Here is a 21,074-nt window from a genome sequence, read left to right as displayed (position 1 = left end):
TTTAATATCAAAATCAGCTGGTTTAGAATTTAGAGATTTGCAGCAAAGTGATTTTTAGGAATAATTACTGCTATAGAAATCTAATCAGCTTTCAAAAAAATTCTGCAGTTTTTACAGGGACACTAAGTGAATGTAACTTTTATATGTGGGATATAGCAAGCCTTTCTTTTCACAGTATCTCAAAGTCTTTCAAATGTGCTGCTATAGAGTAAGTGAAAGCATGCAGTTTATTATTTTGTATTTGTTATCTGTTAATGATCCAATGTTAGCATTGCTCCTTACAAGGACAAGCCTTTGCTTTTATCTACTGCTAAGGCTTTATTTTATAGTGTTTTTAGAAAGTATGTGCGAGGGAAGTTATAGGTTCTAATACAGATGATTTAACATGGGATTTACTCTTGTTTTATAGTTTTTGCTTTGTTTTCACTCAAGATGTTGACAAATATGTAGAATCGAAATCATGGGTGTTCTTTGACAGATATTTGACAATATTTTAACTCTATTTCAAATGTAGAGTGAGTTGAGAGAGGATGCTGTGTACAGGTGTGTGTCTTCTTGCAAACAATACCTGTTCTGGGCCTTTCTCCAGAAAGTGTGCTTATAGCACACTAAAATTATTTAGAAGTGTAGTTCTCTGATACCTCTTTTCTTATAGGACTTTTAACACTTCCTGTTTAGAAGGATTTATGTTAATTGCAAATGCATTTTGGCATAGTTTCTATACTTTCCTAGTACTTTTTTTGTAAATGTAAAAAAGTTACCCTGCAGGTGAACCCACTACCTCCTTAATAGGCTTCTGTCAGTGTCCGCACAAACCATCTGGAGGTTCAGAGCTGAAGTCAGTTTTCTTCCTTCTGTGATGTTACATTCTCACTGGAAAAAAAAAAAAAAAGGCAAAAAATCCCAACCAAACAAAAACCATACTTCCCCCTCCCAATAAGCAAAACAAAACAAAAAAAAAACACCCCACCAATTTTCTTTCTTGACTGTTTGAATATTATCTGTAATATGTCTCTGAAGACTTATAAGCTTTCTTTTTACTTAAAGCAATAGCACATTTAAATCACTTGTGATAGAACTTGTTACATACTATCCTTATTCCTTGTATGAGCTAGAACATTACCAAACTGGTGAACATCACTTAACCTACCATTAGAAGGAAAGTCTAGTGCTACTTCCTCCTCATGGTGCCCTATTGACTAGAGGCAGTGGCTCCGGCAAAGTAAAATGTTCCAGCTGCCACCGGATAGCCTCTTGCATAAGCACATAATCAACTTACATTAAGAAACAAAGTAAGTAATTATCTCTTATAATCAGAATACTTACTCGATTTGAGTTCAAGTTACAATGTGTAATTGACCCCTTAAAACTCATGTGTACTTGAAAAAATTAACAGGATTCATGATCTTTCCCTGCACTAGACTTGCAGCAGCAATTCGCTTCCAGAGGCATGGATGTTGAATATGGTAACTGACACTGCTGCTGTTGCAAGGCATCAGATGCAGTTGTATTCTGAAAAGTAAAATAAGTGTCAAAATATTTTCTGCTTTCCTTGGTTTTAGTCATAGCTGTTTTACTTATAAGACAAAATGGTGTTTCCATTTTTATTTGTACTATGCCTCCTAAGACAATTCGAGTCAGGATCTGTGTTTCTGTTCTGCATTTATGAAACGTAGTTGTATTTTATTTCCACAGAATTGTCCAAAAGAAAGCTTCCTAAACCCAAGAAATAGTAATTGCTTCTAGAAGGCAAAAGTAAATTACTTTCCCCTCCTGAAATTACCTCTCTCGTTTATTCATTAAATCTTCCTAGATTTGGAGGGGGAAGGAAGGTATTAGCAAGTAGACAGAAATAACTCCAGTAAGACATTTTACTACCGACCAAGGCACTGCCAAGGATTAGTTCTCATTTGCGGTAATGCTCCTTGGGCTATCACCTGAAGTTTTATTTTTGCACTGTAATTTTTGTATTTTGCTCCATCTTCTTTGCCTGCAGGGCAGATGATCCTGCCTGTAGGATACATATCCTGAAGTGTGTAGCATGTACTAAAAACCACTTGGAAGCATGCAGATTTTATGAAACTGGTTATATGCTCTTCTGCAGGAGCCAGACAAGCCATCAGTCATTAGGATTTGTGATATGGCTGAAGTAGGATTTGTAGAATCTATGTTGTTTTACTGCGGGGGGGGGGGGGCAAAAAAAAAAAGGCTAGAACAATGATTTCTAACTCGAGTTGGGTTTTACCTTTGGCTTTCAGTGTTCTTAAAGGCTTAAGGTGAAAACTTATGTGATAGAATAAATATTTGGAGTAGGTGTTACAGACTTCATTTATTTCCTGGATACAGTGATGTAAAAAAAAAAAATAGCATGACAAGCTAGTTCAAAATTCCTCATTGCTTTTGCTAACCCAGTTCTGCAGCAGCTGAGAATTTGCAGTTTTGGTTGTTGATTTTTTTATTCCTTGGACTAATTCCAGGAATTCCTGGTCAAATGGGAAGAGACAGATGGGGGGCACAATGTTTCCTGGGAATAGATGAGTTTTATTAAGCATAAAAGCTGAATCTGTCTACTGGACTGTTTTCAAAAGGTAACACTAAGAAAGGAAACAATCTGTTAAAAATACTTTCTTTCCTGTTGTAATAACTCAATTTCTTAAGTATGTGTATACAGTTTAAATACAACAAAACGCTGCAAAGGAAAAACATATTAAATATTTTTACCTTTTTATTAATACCTAGCTGATTCCATTTGTAGGCTCTTTAGCCTATCATACACAGCAGATTTAAATAGATAATCCTGATAATTCTGGTTTAAAAGGTTTTCTAATACTTGCTCAGTTGAAATAACACCTCTCAGGTATCCTCCTTCTATTTAAAGATCGTTTGTTTGTTGTTGGTGGTTTGTTTTGGTTTTTGTTTTCTCCTAAAATAATCTGTCACAGAGGCTGTCCACAAGCCTGGTACTCTCAACTTGGTTCTTAAATGACCTGTAGGGCCTGCAACATCCTCAAGTACATATATGCTTATATATAGAAGTTTGCTAAATCACAGTGTTTTCTGCAAGCATGTACTTTGTACTAGGAGTTTACTTATGGTAGGGGTTTCCAATATATGGGCTATGGGAGACTATCAACCTTCTGTAAGCTACTATTGTCTAATTCTGGTTTCCTTTGTGGTCTTCGTTGAGAAGAAAATGTGTTTAGAATATTTTTTCTTTGTTTATTGTTGACAAAAAGAAGGGATGGCAGATCAGCCTTTGAAGTCTGAAAAACATTTCTTTAGGGATTAGTTTACCAGTTTATTAAAGATGTGAGTTAATGCTGTTGGGTAAGTTTGTCTAGAAAAAAAGAGGATATCTTTGGTTTGCTGAATCCTGAGAAATAGTTTTATGGCAAAAAGAGACTATCCCATCACAAGCTGTTTTTAGGGAGTGTTGTATTGTAGCTACTCATCTCCATCCCTCCCAACATCAAAGAAATCACAGCAGTAAATCAAAGTAGGTGCTTTCTCTTGTGTTTTTATGTATGCTTTTGCTGCTGAGTAGAAAACTGCAACACTGAAAGGCTATTTAACCTCGTCCCTATCACTGAATGGCAGACATGTGGGGGGTTGAGATTACACTTATCATCTCATCCCAGACAAAGGTACATAACCTCCATTGCCTTTATTTACCAAAATCATCACAGCTCAGAATATATTAATGTACAGTATAGTTCTGGACTTGATAGAAAAATCTTTCTTTAAAAATCTTTGCATTCCTGTGTGAAGGACGCAGGACAATTTTGATACATTAAAGTGGAACATGGGCATTTCTTCTTCCGTATATAAATAACAGGAGGCATATAGAGCATCGAAAGCTTTTGAAATGTTCCCCATGTTCTATGATTATATTGATATATTATAGCATTATTTAGGGCCTTGCTTGCAGGATAGATGAATGCTGGAGTGTGTGATTTACATTTTAAAGGGGGAAGTAGCTCCAGCTGTTAATAAAATAATTTGTACCTATCTGCTTTTGATCAAGAGATGGTTATTGACATTGTACTAAGTATACTGGAACTTAAGATGTGTTGGGCATATAGTGTTGGCCTTACTATGACTTACCTGGCTATCATTAATGCTTTTAATAGTAGTATGGCAGCATGGAAGGTCTACTCAGGTCAGCCAGTCGTGGATCAATTTCTAGTACCTTACAGGTCACTGAATACATGTTGGGAAAAAGAGTGTCTTATTTAAGTGTTCCTCACCTTTGTTATATCGGAAGTTCCCTCTCGAGTTTTTAATGGTATTTTTGTTTAAACATCACCCAGTCTTTACTGAACTATTTAAGATGGTAAAAACGGAAAGTCACTCTTTGATTTCTACTGTCCTGTCTTCTTCAGTGATTAATTAGGTATTAGAGTCTCTCTGAACTTAAGTTACCAATGAGTAGTTACAGACCTCACAGTAGCTTTTGACTAGTCAATTTCATTTATTTATTTTGCAGAGTAACTAATTTTTTTAAATGTTGCTTACATTTTTGAGAGACTGCATATGACAAAGGAAATAGCTGTAATATAAAATAATAATCTCATATTAGTAACTTTTAAAATGGAACTAATAGTAGCAAATACTGTTAGAGTTTACTTTTCATAAATATTTGACTGGTTACTGTAGAAGTGTTTGTTCTTGAAATAAATCTTTTGATGTTTACAGAAGTAAGTTGTGAAATATTTTGTACTTAATATTGCTCAGTTGCAAATCCTTAAATCTGTTCTCAGAGTAAAAGTAAATATTGAAAAGCTCAGTACATCAAAGGGATTGTCAAATAATATTTAATCTTTGTGGAATTCACATTCCTCAAGTGCAGTGAAAACAAAAGGGATTCTAAGATGTGTGGTTATTGGTATCATAAAGCTTTTTATACATCATGAGTAGGTTTACTCATGTTGCTAACATGAATGCTTCAAGGTAATAAATGTCCTTCATGCCATTTTATAAACTTAAAACTCTTGGGTTTCATCAGTATAGATTTTAAGTCAGATTTGGGATCCTGATGCCTACTACTTTTGGCACATCTAAAAAGTCTTCAGTCTTGTACGTGGGGATTGAATGTGATATTTCATAGAATCATAGAATGGTTTGGATTGAAAAGGACCTCAAGTTTCAACCCCCTGCCATTGTCAGGGGTGCCTCATGCTAGACTGTATTGCCCAAGGCTCTGTCCAACCTGGCCTTGAACACTGCCAGGGGTGGAGCATTCATCACTTCTTTGAGCAACCTATTCCAATGTCTCATCACCTTCACAGAAAAAACTTCTTCCTTATATCTAACCTAAACTTCCCCTGTTTAAGTTTAAACCTCTTGTCCTGTTGCTGCAATGCCTGATGAAGAGATTATTTCATCAACAACGCCTGTAAAACTGTAAAATACTTGAATCAGCACATTACCTTTTCCCTCAAGTACTTCAATATATGGCATTGCTTTGAGAGGTGGAAGAAGCATAAGGTTAATAGTTTATATTCCTTTAGTGTCCCTGAGCTGTACTGGAATACTATTTTAAAATTATGTAGGAATTTGCAGTTTGTTGAAAGGAAATTTTTTCACATAGCTCTAAATTATGGACAGTGGTAGAGCAGTTGATGTCATCTACCTGCACTTGTGTAAAGTGTTTGACACTGTCCCACACGACATCCTTGTCTCTAAACTGGAGAGACATCAATTTGATGGATGGACCACTCGGTGGATAGAGAACTGGCTGGATGGCCGCACACAAAGAGTTGTGGTCAATGGCTCAATGTCCAGCTGGAGACCAGTAACAAGTGGTGTCCCTCAGGGATCGGTGTTGGGACTGGTCTTGTTCAACATCTTTGTCACTGACATGGACAGTCGGATTGAGTGCGCCCGCGGCAAGTTTGCCGATGACACCAAGCTGTGTGGTTCGGTTGATATGCTGGAGGGAAGGAATGCCATCCAGAGGGATCTCGACACACTTGTGAGGTGGGCTGATGCCAGCCTTATGAAGTTTAACCATGGCAAGGGCAAGGCCCTACACCTGGGTTGGAGCAATCCCAGGCACAGCTTCAGGTTGGGCAGAGAAGAGATTCAGAGCAGCCCTGCGGAGAAGGACTTGGGGGTGTTGGTCGATGAGAAAATGAACATGAGCCGGCTTCAGTGTGCGCTTGCATCCCAGAAAGCCAACCGTATCCTGGGCTGCATCAAAAGGACCGTGACCAGCAGGTCGAAGGAGGTGATCCTGCCCCTCTACTCTGCTCTCGTGAGACCTCACTTGGAGTATTGTGTACAGTTCTGGTGTGCTGAACATAAAAAGGACATGGAACTGTTGGAACAAGTCCAGAGGAGGGCCACGAGGATGATCAGGGGGCTGGAGCACCTCTCGTATGAAGATAGGCTGAGAAAGTTGGGGCTGTTCAGCCTGGAGAAGAGAAGGCTGCGTGGAGACCTCATAGCAGCCTTCCAGTATCTGAAGGGGGCCTATAAGGATGTTGGAGAGGAATTCTTCATTAGGGACTGTAGTGGTAGGATAAGGGGTAATGGGTTCAAAGTTAAACAGGGGAAATTTAGGTTGGATATAAGGAGGAAATTCTTTGCTGTGAGGGTGGTGAGGCACTGGAATGGGTTGCCCAGGGAGGTTGTGAATGCTCCATCCCTGGCAGTGTTCAAGGCCAGGTTGGACAAAGACTTGGGTGAGATGGTTTAGTGTGAGGTGTCCCTGACCATGGCGGGGGATTGGAACTTGATGTTCTTAAGGTCCTTTCCAACCCTAACTATTCTATGATTCTGTGATTCTATAAATGTTTCGTTAACCTCCTAACCATCAGTAGTTAGGGTCCTTTGTCATGTCAGAGTGTGTCTGTGTGTTGAAATTTGTGTAACATGAGATTTGATGCTCATGAGTAGTAAAAGTAAAGAGAAGGACAATGCAAGGTGCTTCAAATGATAAATAATCAGTTACTCTGAACAGGTAAGTTATTTTTGAGCTAAGATGAAGTACAGGTATGCTGGGATTATGATGTGACTTTTTAAATAGCTCTCAAAACCAGTTACATGAAAAAGAGAGAGACATAATTTGCAAGTTACACTGCAGGGTATATAGCAAAATATAATTACTCAGAGTAGAAATCTGGTTATTAATATTGTCCTTTTGCCAAATGCCAGGGCTTCCAGACTTGACGAATTTGACAGTAATGCAGGGAAAGCTTGTCATTTGTACCTTACCTACTTACTTTTGTGGGTAACATAGACCAATACAGTCTGCCCTTAGGGGAGAGTAAGTTAGGGACTGAAGTGGCCAAGGTCTTTATTTGAAAATTTGTCAAAACATGACACCTGTTAATTTTGCTGAGGATTTAGGTTTTCTCCTTATAGGTATAAAAGACTAAGTATCCATATTAGTTGTACTGCTTTCTGCAGCACCCATGTGATGGTGTGCTCTCTCTCATTTTTATTGGGATATTTGCTTCTGATAAGGTTGGAGCCTGATCTCAAATATGAATTGTGGCATAGCTGCAGACATACACTGGGAAGCTTAGTTTTTTAAAATTAGTCTTTGTGTAGCAAAAAAACCTGGAAAGGTGTTAAGTAGTAGATCCCTGTTCATTAAGAAACTGTAGCTCAATATCAGCTAAGTATAAATAGATAAACATGTGATGCTGTCTAGAGACATAAATGAGTTTACAATAAATTAGTGAATCTCTAGTAGAAATACATGACCTAAGAACTAAAGCCCCATGTTATTATGGATGGAACAGTTCATGTAGCAATGTTTGGACATTGGCCGCTAACTCAGTGACTTGCAAGACCAGCATTTCTGAGTTGTTAAGCTTATTAGAACATATGATGATACCAAAAAGTAGCCCCACCTTCTCTGCCAGAATCATTGTTTCACTAGCTCTGTATCCACTTAGGAATAAAAATCTTTTAAAACTCTAACAAGAACTGAGCATCAGGAGAGTGAGTAGTTACTGCTTGCTGTGAACTTGTCTTACAGATTTGAACGTGATGTTAAATAAGACTTGGCAGAAGGAAGATGCTGTCTTTCCTATTGGTGGGAAAAGTGCATTGTATTTCTCTAGTGGAAGTAGGAATAGAGAGTGTCCTCTTCAGCTGTGTGATTGTAGACTTCAAAGTTTTTTGTTTTTTGGTTTGTGGGGGTTTTTGTTTGTTTTGTTGTGGGTTTTTTTTTTTAATTTTTATTTGTCCATAGCTCACCTGAACAACTTAGAAACTAGCTGACACAGAGAGGAGACATTTTGGCAGCCCCTGTACCAACTGTAAAGAAGCATATGAAAGCCCGTATCTTTTGATTGCCCTTGTTCTGGAGTTCAGGCCAGAAATTTGACTCTTCTGCTTGCTTTTTAAATTTAGGTGTACTCATAGCATGGTTTAGTCCTGAGGATTTGGCTAGACTGCCACCATCTTACAGATAGGGTGGGTATAGTACAAAAATACAGTTTTGTGTAGTGCTTGCTTGAAGAAGAGCAGCACTTCTGCAAGTGAACAGAAGATAGGCAAATAAACTGAGTATTAGGTTCATTAGTTTGCTAGACTCCTTGTAGAAGGTAATGTCAGTCTGGCCAGTTCTGATCATGTCCACGTGAAGGCTGATGGGAGAGTAATTTACTGTTCTAAATTCGAAGTGTATTTTTAGAATATGTTCCCTTTTAAATAACCTGAAGCCTCTCTAAGAGCACCACTTCAGAATGACATTCAGTTGTATCTTACCTTCCCAATATGTATCATTTCCATATGCATTAACTTGTGCTTTTGAAAAGGTTGTCATCAGGTATTTTTGCTTGATTTTTCTTAATAATTGGATGTCTTCATATAAATGAAAACAAATAGTATGGTGTACCTGTGTTCTTATTACTTATTTTTTAATTAATCAAAACAATCTGCTGCTTGCCTCCCTTGATCTTCCCATTTCTTTAAAATCTGTAAAAATAATATTTTTCTAAAATTTCAATTAATCTTATGATTTGAAAATTTTTATCTTTTTAGAACTTTTCTTCATGAATTATTGCAAAGAAAATTGTTTCCTGAAAACGAAAAGAGTAAAAGAACCCTGTATTCTGAAGTAGCTATGCTGTTCTCTCTTTAAAAATATTTCTTTAAAAGCATCTTTACAGACACTGAGTTTGTACTCAGACTGACACTGCATGCAAATCTTAGTGGCATTTAGTTATCCTGCAAGAAGCAAAATTGCTCTTGTTTTGCAGCTTTTGCTAGCACCTAAGGAAGCTGTAAATTTTCTTCGCAAACTTTAATTTTAGCTGTTGGTCTGGAGCTACTTAGATATAAACTTGATTTGTAATTAATTAAAGTGCTAAGGCTGTCGAATATCACGTGTCTTAAGTGACACTTTCCCTTCTAGCTTCCCTTATCACTTCTATTTGCAGTATAGTTTGTTTCTCATTTGCCTTTCTAATTGCAAGTGAGACTGTCTTAAAAGGATTTCCACGTGGCAGTTCTCTCGACTAGAGCTGGGGAGGCATGCAAGGAGGTGTGCTGTTTCCCATGTACCACTGGCAGCAAAGAGCAAAATGTTTCAGTACCATGGGAGGAAGGAAAAGAAATGATGCAAAACTATTTTTCCAAGTGTCCAGTAATTCATCTGTTTCACAAATTTACCTTTTTACCATCATCCCAGTGATTCCTTGAAATTGCTTGAAGATCAGATGTGTAAAAGGAATAGGAGACTTATCTGTATTACTTTTATGGATACTTTTCATGGAAATAAACAGTGAAACCAAACAAGATTTTTTCTCTTGAAGAGAGAGCATGAGCATCACAAATAGTTATGTCTAATAGGCCAGTATGTCAGGAATATTTGTAGTTTAAATTGACCACTTAAGAAAGATCTTATTCTTGCTTGAATAACTTGATTACTTTTTATGTATTTGAAACAAAGAATTACTGTAACTTTTTTTTAGCAGGAACACAGATCACTGGCCTTGTCATCCATGACATCAAATGATTCAACCATTCAAGTGTAAAGTATGTGGAATTCAGTTGAAGGTGATGCTTTAAACTGGAAATCAGAAAGGAGAATTGGACTGTCTACAAAGTGCTATGTTAGAATGTCCTTGTGCAAACTGATGTGACGTGGTTGGAATATAGCTGTGTTAGGATAGCTTCAGAAACCTTTTATACTAAGTGCAGTGCTCAAGGAGGCAGGAGCCAGAAGGCTGAGGTAAATTTTTATTAAGTAGACATACAGAAATGTTAGGTATTTTACAGAAACTGGAGTTTTTACTATTGTGTTTCTTTTCTAACTGCTGTGAATTACAGAACTTTACATGATTCTATCATCATATTTCTTCATTTCCTCTTTCCAACTTCAAGCAATTCACAAACATTTATGCAGTCTATTGCAATGAAGCCATTCCCCCTTCTGCCTCCTTGCATAAGCCCCTTGCAGGAGGGGGAAAAAAGGATCAGAAAACCTTCCACAAAATCCACAAAATGGTATAGGTGTGGCTTGGTAAGGAAATTTACTTGTGGACCTAGCACCATGTCCTGTAGTTAGGATATACCTGGCTTTGCTTCTAGTCACATCCATCCCTTACCTGAGATTCATAAATAAAATAATCTAATTGAAGTCAAAGAATGTTTATTCTCTTCTCTGTTTGCATATGGTTATGTCCAATGTTGTGTGATTCGTAGGCAATTTTATTGGGAGAGTTTTATTTTCAGATATTATTGCTTATGAAAATCACCATGCAAGGATTCAAAATGCATTTGCAGAAAAGAAATGCAATAATAAATATTCTGTTGCAGCAGCATAAGGGAACGGATCCCATGACAGTGACATCTCCCACAGGAAATATGTTAGCTAGTCATGGGAGTTTCTGTGAGAGACTTGTTCTGTTGGGGATTTTTGTGGTTGCCTCTGAAGTGCTACATTTTGATATTCGATTAAATTAGTGGTATATGATTTATAGGTACATGATATAGTTTACTGTCTGGTTATGATACTTAAAACTGAAGTAGCCCTTTTCAGATTATAAAACCTGGTAGGGAATTTATCCAATACTTATAAGCTTGAATTATTTCATCTGTGCCATCCTATATTCATAGGAAACGTGTAAAATAGCCTTAACAGCTTTTAAACTTATATTTACTCTTTGTTCTGATAGCTGATACAATGCTGCAAATAAAATGTAGATCTTAAGTGCTCTATATAGGTCTAGTGAGTTTGCCTGACATTTAAAATGTTACTATGATCCCTCAAGTGGATAAGAATTTCACCCCTCATCTCCACAAATACACGTAAATGCATGAGATTTTTTTGCAAAAGGAGCTGTTTAAATTCTTAATATTTTTCTGTAATTGCTACCCAGTAAATGTGGATTACTTTTTCAATTTGTTTAGAGGGATTCTGCTTTTTATGACACATAGATCTGATCTGCCTTTAAAAGGACAGTGGTTTTAATTGGATTTGAAAAGGTTAAGTAAAATTTGCACACTATGCTGCTGTTTGCATAGGGACATGTCTGCACATTTACCTTCAGAATAGCACTGAGTCAAGCGTAAAAGAACAGGTACTCAGTATATTTGACAAATGAAGACAAATATGAGATTATATGATCTCATGGTTTGGTAAATAGTGTATGATAAAGAAGATATTTTGCTTAAGATATAAGAAATAAAAATTAGTCCCTTTTTTCACTTTAATGAATTACAGCTTCCTGAGATACTGCAGTTGTTTTTCTCCACTGAATGGAAAATGAGAAACAGAGGGCATTTTTTTGTGCAGAGCTGGTTTAACATATCCAATTAGATATGAGCAGACTATTCTGCATGCTAAAGTTTCTCACACTGTGCACCATTAGTTCTTCATGTAGATTTTGAGTGGTAATAGCTTGTCAGTATCTGTTACCCACAAACTTGAAGGTGATCTAGCAGCTATGTGTTTGATGTGCAATTTTAACAATGGTGCCAATTGCTTTCTTGAGATCAAATAGCAATGTGCTATTGAAATGCCAGGCTCTTGCCAAGCCATGCCTCTACAAGTGTAAAATATTTCTCTGTGAAAGAATTTGTTACAGCCCAGGTGAAGAAGGCTATAGCTGATGCTGAGCTTTCATTGCTGTCTGATCTGTGGTTAGAGTGTTCTGTCCATTTGCGATGCTTTCTGAGAAAGCATTTAGCAAAAAAAGCAGGAGAGACTATTGCTCAACAAAGTGTACATATAGCATGGCCTGGGCAGGTTTTAGCTGTTTCCAGCTGTGCCTAATGCCTATTAACTTAGTAGTGCTTGTGTTTACATTATTTGTATAAAATAGTGGAGAGTCAGGAAATGTCATTGTTTCCATTGGTTTCCAAACCATAAGTCAAATGTCTTTACTAAAATACTTGGAAAGACTTGGAATCTCTCAAGGTCAGTTACTTTTTCCAGGAGCTACCACTAGCATCTTCATATCCTTTTGCTGTCACCTGTTGAATACTAACGCTCTGTCTTTGCAGATAATATATTTTTATTTAATGTAGATAGAAATGAGCAGACTAGCATGAAGGTGAATCTCAGGCTTGTTTCAATTTGATTTTTAAATCAGAAAAATAAGTTTCACAAATATTTGAACTCATGCATTAAGGTATAATCCTGTCAACTAGCTCTATTTAGTGTTACGTAAAGATGACTTAGTCTTTTGCTGGTCTTTGCTTTTTGTATTGCTGACCCTGCTTGGAGGAATAAAAGCTCAGTAACGCTTCTTCAGTGATGTGCCAATGAAACTAGGTCTCAGTACATTAAGCTTTATACTATAAATAGAAGCAGATAATGCTAAGGTTTATTTATGGTTTCTTGGACATATCCTTAATGGGCTTAAGTAATAGAACTTAAAGAAAAAAAAGTGAATATACTTCATTCTTCTGGCAGCACATCAGATTGCTTTTTTCGGTTATGCTGGTGACATTCTGTAAATGATTTCTCATGTGCAATATCTGAACATTAAAAGAACTGTTATATCAATATGCCAGGCCTTTTGTAGGTTAGCATTACCAGACATTCAGATGGTGTTTTGAGTTCTCTAAGCGGCATTTGTCCCGACTTGTAGTGTTGTTTTTCCTATCTTTCTCTGCTTCATGCAAGTAAGCTTTTTCATGGTCATACTGAATAATGCATGCCACTTTTCTCCAGTGCAGTTCTACCTCACTAAAAACATAGCCTTACTCTCCCCTGTTGATTTTTTACGCTTAGATATGAATGTTCTGGGGTTTTGAAGTTGTTGAATTAGGTTAGTAAAGTGCATTTATTTTCTATCTCTGGTAACATATTAAAAAATAAAAAAATGCTCTGTGCTAGCAAATAGATAAAGTTAAGTTAGGTATGGTTTTGTACTTTCGTGGTGAATTTATCGATTCATGATAAAACCAGATTCAGCTAAGTCAACAGAAGAGATTGTCTGGATTTTATACCCATGCTTAATGTAAGTTATATGCAGCCTTTCTTTAGGGATACAGATTCCACATTGTGACATTAAGGTGATTTACTCAGTGTTAACACAATACTCTAGGGCCATCAGACCTTTAAAAACTGGTAGAAATACAAGAGAATGCTGTTCAGAGCTCTGAGTTTTGTACTTTCCAGCTTGAAAGGTAGTATCACAGAGGACTGTTAACCGAGTCAAGATAAAGATCAGTTTATAATGTGAAATTATAAAAAAAACCCCACTTTTTTAAGCTAATAATATCCTTGTCAAGCAGTCTTAGATTGGTTCATAATGCAAGAGATAAATTATCAGGCTGGGCCTACGTAAAGGGAAGGAGAAGCTGAGGGATTTCTTTGTAATGTTCAAAGGTTCCTGTGTTGAATTCCCATTAGCCCTTTATGCAGTCGTCTTTGAACTCGGGCACTTAACTGTATCAGGAGTATTCTTTGTGTTGCTTTTATGTCTGGAATGTCATTCCTAACAAACAAATAATAAATATCATAAAATTTAAACTACTACTCTGGAATATCTCACACTCTCTTGCATTTCTAGGAGTATTACTTAGCACTACAGTTGATACATAATTTGTGTCCCTTGTACATTCAGGTGCACTGACAAGGTAGAATATATTTTGTTCCAATAAAATAGTAAAGGAAACCACATTTTGTTCTTGGCATAGAAGAAAGGTGCAATATGGAAGCATTTTCATTGCTTTAATTCCAAAATATTTTTGCTTGCTGAAAGAATCCTATAAAAAGTCTCTAAAATATTATTTAAAAAAAAAAGGATAAAAATTGACCGTTTTGGTTTTATTTAAATACTTTTCCACAGTGATTTGATTTGTGCTTTTTTGCTTTGTTTCATTTTTATAGTGAATTGAAAGCATAGAAGTCCTAATTTTGGACAAGCTGTAGGTGTAGTGGAGGTTTATGATGCAAATATGTGAACATTTTACTTTGGCTCACCTACATTTTTTTCTACTTGCAGACACAGATCTCATTAAAAGCAGGGGATCTGAGTTTACAAGCTGAGGTCTTTTGCTGGCAATCTGAGGGTCCCTAAGCTTGTTCATGACTGGGGAAATTGTTATTGCCAGTATTTCAGAGAACACAGTTTATTTGTTGCAAATAAAATAGCAAGTTATGGCTGGAGAGTCTTAAAAATTTGATGTGTTTGTCATACATACATACAAACACTGTATTACCACTGATATTTACCAGTGATAAAATGAGTAGCAATCCCTTAAACAATAAATATCTAATTTGATAAATTTTTCTTTCTTCAGTTACAAAACTGAAACGTTAGAACAGTAATTTTCATGGATATTGTTGAATTGCTTTAAGGGAAAGTGCAGTGCAGTTAAGGCAGTTTGTTTTAGATTATCTGTTTTAGTGCTCCTGAGATAATACAGAGAAGTATGAGGGGTCACGCACTGATGGCTGTGTATGTGTTTATGTTCAGACATGATTAGTTAATTCAGTGTGTTAATTCAGTGGAATTAGGTAATTCAACTCACTTTACTGCAGAAATACAGAGTGAACTGACATGATAACTGTTGGCTGGTTTTGTTTTTTTCCCCACAGTGTGCTGGAGAAGAGAACTGGGTGGACAGTCGAACTATTTATGTTGGGCATCGTGAACCACCTCCAGGCACTGAAGCATACATTCCGCAGAGGTTTCCAGATAACCGAATAGTCTCATCAAAGGTAGTAGTAATTTCTTTCATTCGTTTACACAAAAAAGCATGAATTATGCCAGTTTGCATAAATTATGATTGCAGAAGTAAAATTAAGGTATCTAATTCCCTCTAGCAGGAAGAAGAATGGGATGGCTTTTGCAATTATTACTATAGTATCTAGTAGTCTTAGAATGATGCTGTGCTTTTCCACAGTGGAGTAAAAAAGCAGTTTTCATTTGGGGCAACCCTGGGGTAAGGAAAATCTTTCCAAGAAAAGACTACATCATTTGTGATCTAAAGCAATACCGCCAAGTACTAGAAACAGTATGATGAATGGAAGTGCTCAACAAACAAAGCTATCTCCACAATAACAGTGCCGTTCCCTTCAAAAACTTGTATTGACAAAACCCCATTGAAAGGATATAAATTTTTATAAACATGCAAATGAATTATTCTTAAACTCTTGGTATTCTGATACAGTTGTGCCCTTTAGAAACGTCCCAGTTCTTCCTCACTTTAATTAGTAAATCTACCTGTAAGTTTCACCAGCTTTCTGTGCTCATTTGGGTTGTTGGTACTCTCTTACCTGTTTAGACTGACCGGCTTGCTTTAGCCAAAGGTTCATGCTGCAGTGGCATGGAAAGCTGAACATTTGCAGCTTATTGTGTGACTGATACCCCAAGAAGTTGAAGTTTTTAACGTACTTAAGTTTCAGTCTTCATAAGCACACACCTTCAACCAATTATGAAATAATGCATTCAAAAGAATAGCTTTTTCTGGGAAAATGTCTTTGTGAACAATAGCTCAGATCCAAAGCCTCTTTTTAAGAACCTTAGTAGCGTTGTGATCTCAAGGAACTGAGCACTTATCTTTGCAGATCTGAACACTTGCCAGCCATTAATATAATGGCAAAGCTGTAATAAACCCCACACTTTTCTCAAACTATGTCTCATTTCTTATGTGAAATTTTGTATTTCACTACCTTCCTTCGCTCCTATTTTTACTACCTTATTTCTGTACTTCATTCAGAGACAGTATGACAACAAATAACATAGTGTCTAGGCATCTTTCACTAGAGAGAAAGTTTGAAATATAAAGCAGTAAATAATCCAGGTTGAATACAGTCAAGCTAGTAGAGTGGGAATCCTGTACTTGACACATCAGTTTGAATTGTCTTATGGATTACTGAAGAGTAAACACATTTTATGGAAATATTTGCACTCCTGTGATACTTCTTTTTCATCTTGCTCATCTTATCTGGGTCATTCAGATATTGAAGTTACCGCTGTCACTTCTTGAAATAAAAACATCTTGCTCAACTCTGCAAGATGTTTGACATCTTTTTGTGATGATGAAAATAGTGGAGGTTTCAGGTTACCATGCTTGGCAGAGTGAGTTTTTTAAATATGACTTAAACCTGCATCAAGCTGAGGATCCATGTCAGCAATTAGTAAATATATATGGTTTTAACTAGTTCAGGAAGAAGACTTCACTGTGTTTTTATTTAGACATGAAGCATGTTCAGTTAAATGGTAGACTCTTTATTTGTGAACTGTATCTATAATCAGAATTCCACAAACAAAAGATCATTTATGGATATATTTTTATATGTACAGTGATTCTCAAATGTTCTGTTTATTGGTTAAATTTCTCACCCTTAAAAAATAAAATGTCTTCATGAAAGTAAATACAGTGGTGATATTTCAAGAGGGAATAGAGTTCATGTAAATAGTTTATAATATTAAATAGTTCCTTAGACTGCGAAAAAATCAGTTTTAATGACAGTTGTCTTATGTGAGAACTTTCCACTCTGTCCCGTTCAAGTAAATTTTATTACCCACATGCTCCATCCCAAACAGCCAGGTCAAAGCACCATTGTGACTTGACTAGCATTTATTCTATGATTTTATGATTCTAGTCTGGATTGCATAACCTTCTAATTCTTAACCTTTCATTCTGTCCTTGTCACGTGCTCCTTTATGTACACTCTGGAGGGGCATCTACCACAGCTTAGGAAACACAGACTTAAGCTTCCTGAAAAATGATCAAATGTACAAAATTAAGATGGGGAAAGTTATAATTGTTAGTGTAAAATACACATCCACACAAGCACACTGTATAATGTTACCTCAGCCATGAAGGGTATTTGCTTCATCTTTCATCAGTGAGACAGTAACTATCAGTTGTGCTTTTATAGGTCTTTAATGCTTAGTATATGATTGTTCTTCAAGGATGAGGAACTCTGAACTTCCAGGTACAGATTTCTTGCCAGTTTAAAACAAACTGAATTCTGAAAAGGCTAGTTTAAAGCCATGTTGAAACCTCATCAATTAGTCTGTCTGTATGCTCCTGTACTAACAAATGTTCTGTCATAAAGACTTTTTTTTCTGAAAGAAGGCAGCAGCTCCAAATAATATGAACCTCAGACTTTTCATAGTTATTTCCTTCTAAAGGTAAACTTTCCTGTGCTTCACCAGAGGTTTCCTGGTGTCAGCAAGATAATAATTTTATTCCAGTACAGAGGGATATTTCTTGTATATTGTAGTATCACTGTGGAATGTGGTTAATGCTTTGTCTGCTTAATGACATATTCCTGGTTGTGAAAATGATATATAGACAGACCTTGGCCAGACAGAAATGCTCTTTTGGTTTGATGCATTAGTTCAATTACAATTTTAACAATGTATTTCAAAAAGGCTCTGTTGGAAAAAAAAAAAAATAGCCAAAAACTTGTGTCTTTTGGCTTGTACATGAAGTTTGCTTATGTTCTAGAGATAGTGGCTTTTGTAAGCTGAATACGTATGTTCATCTAACTTGTACTTCAGCTGAATGATAGCCTTCAAAGTCTCTGTTGTGTGCCCTTCATTGAATTTATCATATGACAGTGGTGCAGCATGGCAAAATACCAGCTAGTACAAAATCCTAATGTTTCATATGAGAGGAAAGAAAAAGTAATTGAATTGGCAGGGAGGTTGCTTGCTTTTTTTCTCTAAAAAGTATTCATGTTTTGAAATTATTTCCTGAGTAGTAGAACTGCTATGTCAAAAGGAAATTAAGATAAATCTTGAAGTAGTGGCAGTTAATGAAACTTGATAGGAAAGAACTTTTCTTCTTTTCAAATTGGATAATGAAAGTTGGTTTGTTTTTGTTTGTTTGTTTTTGTAGTAGCATGTTTTGGGTTTTTTTTGGGGGGGATGTTTGTTGTGGGTTTTGTTGGGGTTTGTTGGTTTGTTTTTGTTTTTTAAGGCTGATAAATTAGAAAGTAACTTTTTTACTATGAAACTTTTTTAAGGAAGATCCATGCTTCATATTTATGTGCTGGGAGCATCGCAGTCAGCATGGTAAACTGAGTGTTTGTACCTGCATAGTAGAGCATGGGTGTGCCTGACCAGCTAAGAATGATCAGAGGTCCATCTGGCACACTATGCTGTCACCAGCAGTAGATGCCTAGGGAAGAATGCTAGAACAAATGAGAGCTGAGACTGATTACATATATCAAAGAACACAGAAAGTTAAACAAATTATGTTAAAGTTTTACAAATAAAAATAATCATAAAGAAATTGTCAAACATTTGATCAGACCTTTTTCAGCTATTCTGTTCAAGTGGGATGTATGTATGTAAGAGATACATAAAACATGACACTTATGTTGTTTAAATAGCATAATAATATATAGGGCATTATTATATATAAAATGGTGTGTGCATGTATATGCACACACATACAGAGTTCAGTTGTTAAGCTGGCAGCTTTAAGAATATATTGTCTCTTGGTAGTTGACATGTACTATAAAAATCTGTATATTAAAAATACTGGTCACAATGCACATGTTCAAGTTTTGTGTGTGTCTTAATCTGTTAAAAAAATTGAAAAAACTTAAGTGACTGCGAGACTACTGTTCAGCTTTATGTGTTCCTCCCTGAATTTATTATCCTCAAGATGGATTCTGTTTTGCAGAAGGTTTAAGAATCAGCATAGCAAAGTGTCTACAGACCAGGGCTGAAGTAACATAGTAGGTATTTTTGTCAGAATGGTTTTAAGCATTTACAAGTAACATTTGAAGAAGCTGAGGGAGAGGAGTGGAAGCAGGTTAGAAGAGGGAGAGTGACATTTTAAAACAAATAAGGTGTAAGAAACTGAAGTGTTGAAAGAACTCAGTAATGCAATATGGAGTGCTTTCTTCCCTTGTAGCTCCAGCTTTTGACGTCAAGTGATTACTGAAACTCTCCTTTACTTATGATATTATCTGCCTCTTAGGATGGAGAGAAGCTTGAAATGTGAGTCAAAATTCTGGCTTACAGATATCAAACTAAAAGGTCAAAATAATGTTTAAAAAAATTAAGCTATTGTTAAGAAGACCCTGTTTTAGATTTTTGAGTTCACGGGACTGGCTCTAACATGGAGACATTGGAGCTGAAAGCAGTAAGGCATTAGCAAAGAAGATTCAAGAATTGGTGAGATGGAGCAGAGGCATGAGTGGAAATACTGTGGAAGTGTGCATAAAGAGGTCAGCACACGATTACACAAGTACACCAGCACTGCAGGTGCTATTACTATTATAAATGGGGAAAAAAATCTAATTGAATTGTGCAGTTTTGACTCCAGGCAGTCTGATCTTACATTTCCTTGTACAGTGCTTCAGATGCATCTGTTCACACAGTGTGTTTGTCTCTTGGATGGGTATGTAACTACTTCTTGCTGTCTGACATTTTGCCTTCTGTATGCAAAAGGCATGTATGTTCTCTGACCTCTAAGTTTTTTGCAGCAATTTAGAAAGGTCAGTTTCCAACCTAAACCTTGAAACCTTCCCCAGCCTAATAGCTTCAAGTGTGTAACTATTTGGCTAACCTTATTTCCTTCAAGTGAGTTATATTGGAAAAAAAAGTAGTTAAATATCAGTTTGCAAAAAGCACAACTAGAAATTAGCTGAAGAAGAAAACTGGTATTAACTCTCTATCTAGGCACAGTAATCTGATGTATTTAGTATCTTCATTTTTAATGTCTTTTCTTCAAAGACTTTTATTTTGTTCCTGCCTAAGTAGGGTAGAGAAACTGCCTTGAATGCAGTTATTAAATCAGTCTTGTTCTGGTTGGCAGCCCACTGTTGTTTCTCACGGGAGCAATTATGGTGGTTAAACATTAATCATCCATTTGTAGATACTGGCAGAGCTCTTGATGGCTGGGGCAGAGTGAGGTCTGTCTAGATATCCTAGTGGTCTGTCTTGCCTAAACCCCTTCAAAAATTGTTACTTCTACTTTGAAGATGAATGGGCAGAACAAAGATATACTTTGTATGTCTGAAACCCAATGTAATAAAGTGCTAAAAGTCTGTGAGGTTGTTTGAAAATAAAGTTTTAAGTCGTCTACTGTGTTAAAGAAGCATCCATTTTAAACAACACCTCTCAGGTCATAAAAGGGATCTGATGCCAGGTAATTTACATTTATTCAGGTAAGAGAGTTGCTGACCAAAGGTGGAGCTGTGAGAAAGACCACTGCTTTGACAGAAAAACCTGAGGTTGGAAAATGAGGGAATTGATACTAAGGGTGCAGATGAACGTTCAGCCTTTTGATAGATTGTTTAAACTAATTTACTTCCTCATACTAGATTTTAAATATCTAGTCTGACAACAGTATGCTATCGTCACACATTTAGCCAAGTAACCTGCTAGGAGATTTAAACAGAAAGTTCTTGCATAGGAGATTACATTTTTATTTTATAAATGATGAATTGGGGAGCTTGTATAAATCATCACATTTTAACAGTCAAAAAACCCTCTAGCATGGAAGAATACCTTATTTTATGAAAATAGCTAAACAGAAAATTTAAACAAGTTTTTCACTGAAACCTCTATTCATTTTTCCTTCTCAGCAGGTGGAGATTTTTTAAAAATAAACAGAGATAATTTGTCTGATAACCAGTTACAGATGAAAATATAAATTGCTATCACTGAATAAAATCTATA

At 36.3% G+C, this 21,074-nt stretch overlaps 1 protein-coding gene across 13 annotated transcripts in view; it reads left to right on the top strand.

Annotated features, from left to right (window-relative positions):
- Positions 1–21,074, top strand: part of ATP11A (ATPase phospholipid transporting 11A) — a 117,832-nt gene that overhangs the window by 44,741 nt on the left and 52,017 nt on the right. For all 13 annotated transcript variants that reach the window (XR_009729152.1, XR_009729151.1, XR_009729154.1 and 10 more), the window contains exon 2: positions 15,017–15,139. Coding sequence is in view for 9 of the 13 variants with exons in the window: in XM_061377777.1 (XP_061233761.1) it covers positions 15,017–15,139 (123 nt within the window). In the remaining 4 variants the exon portion in view is untranslated. The remainder of the gene's footprint in view (positions 1–15,016; positions 15,140–21,074) is intronic.

The sequence above is a fragment of the Neopsephotus bourkii genome, unplaced genomic scaffold, assembly GCF_033783945.1.
Source record: "Neopsephotus bourkii isolate Nb327-2 ecotype Australia unplaced genomic scaffold, CSIRO-AGI_Nbou_v1 NB_1760, whole genome shotgun sequence".
Classification (NCBI taxonomy): domain Eukaryota; kingdom Metazoa; phylum Chordata; class Aves; order Psittaciformes; family Psittacidae; genus Neopsephotus; species Neopsephotus bourkii.
Note: the sequence above shows the minus strand (reverse complement) of the source record. Positions and strands in the feature narration are given on the sequence as shown.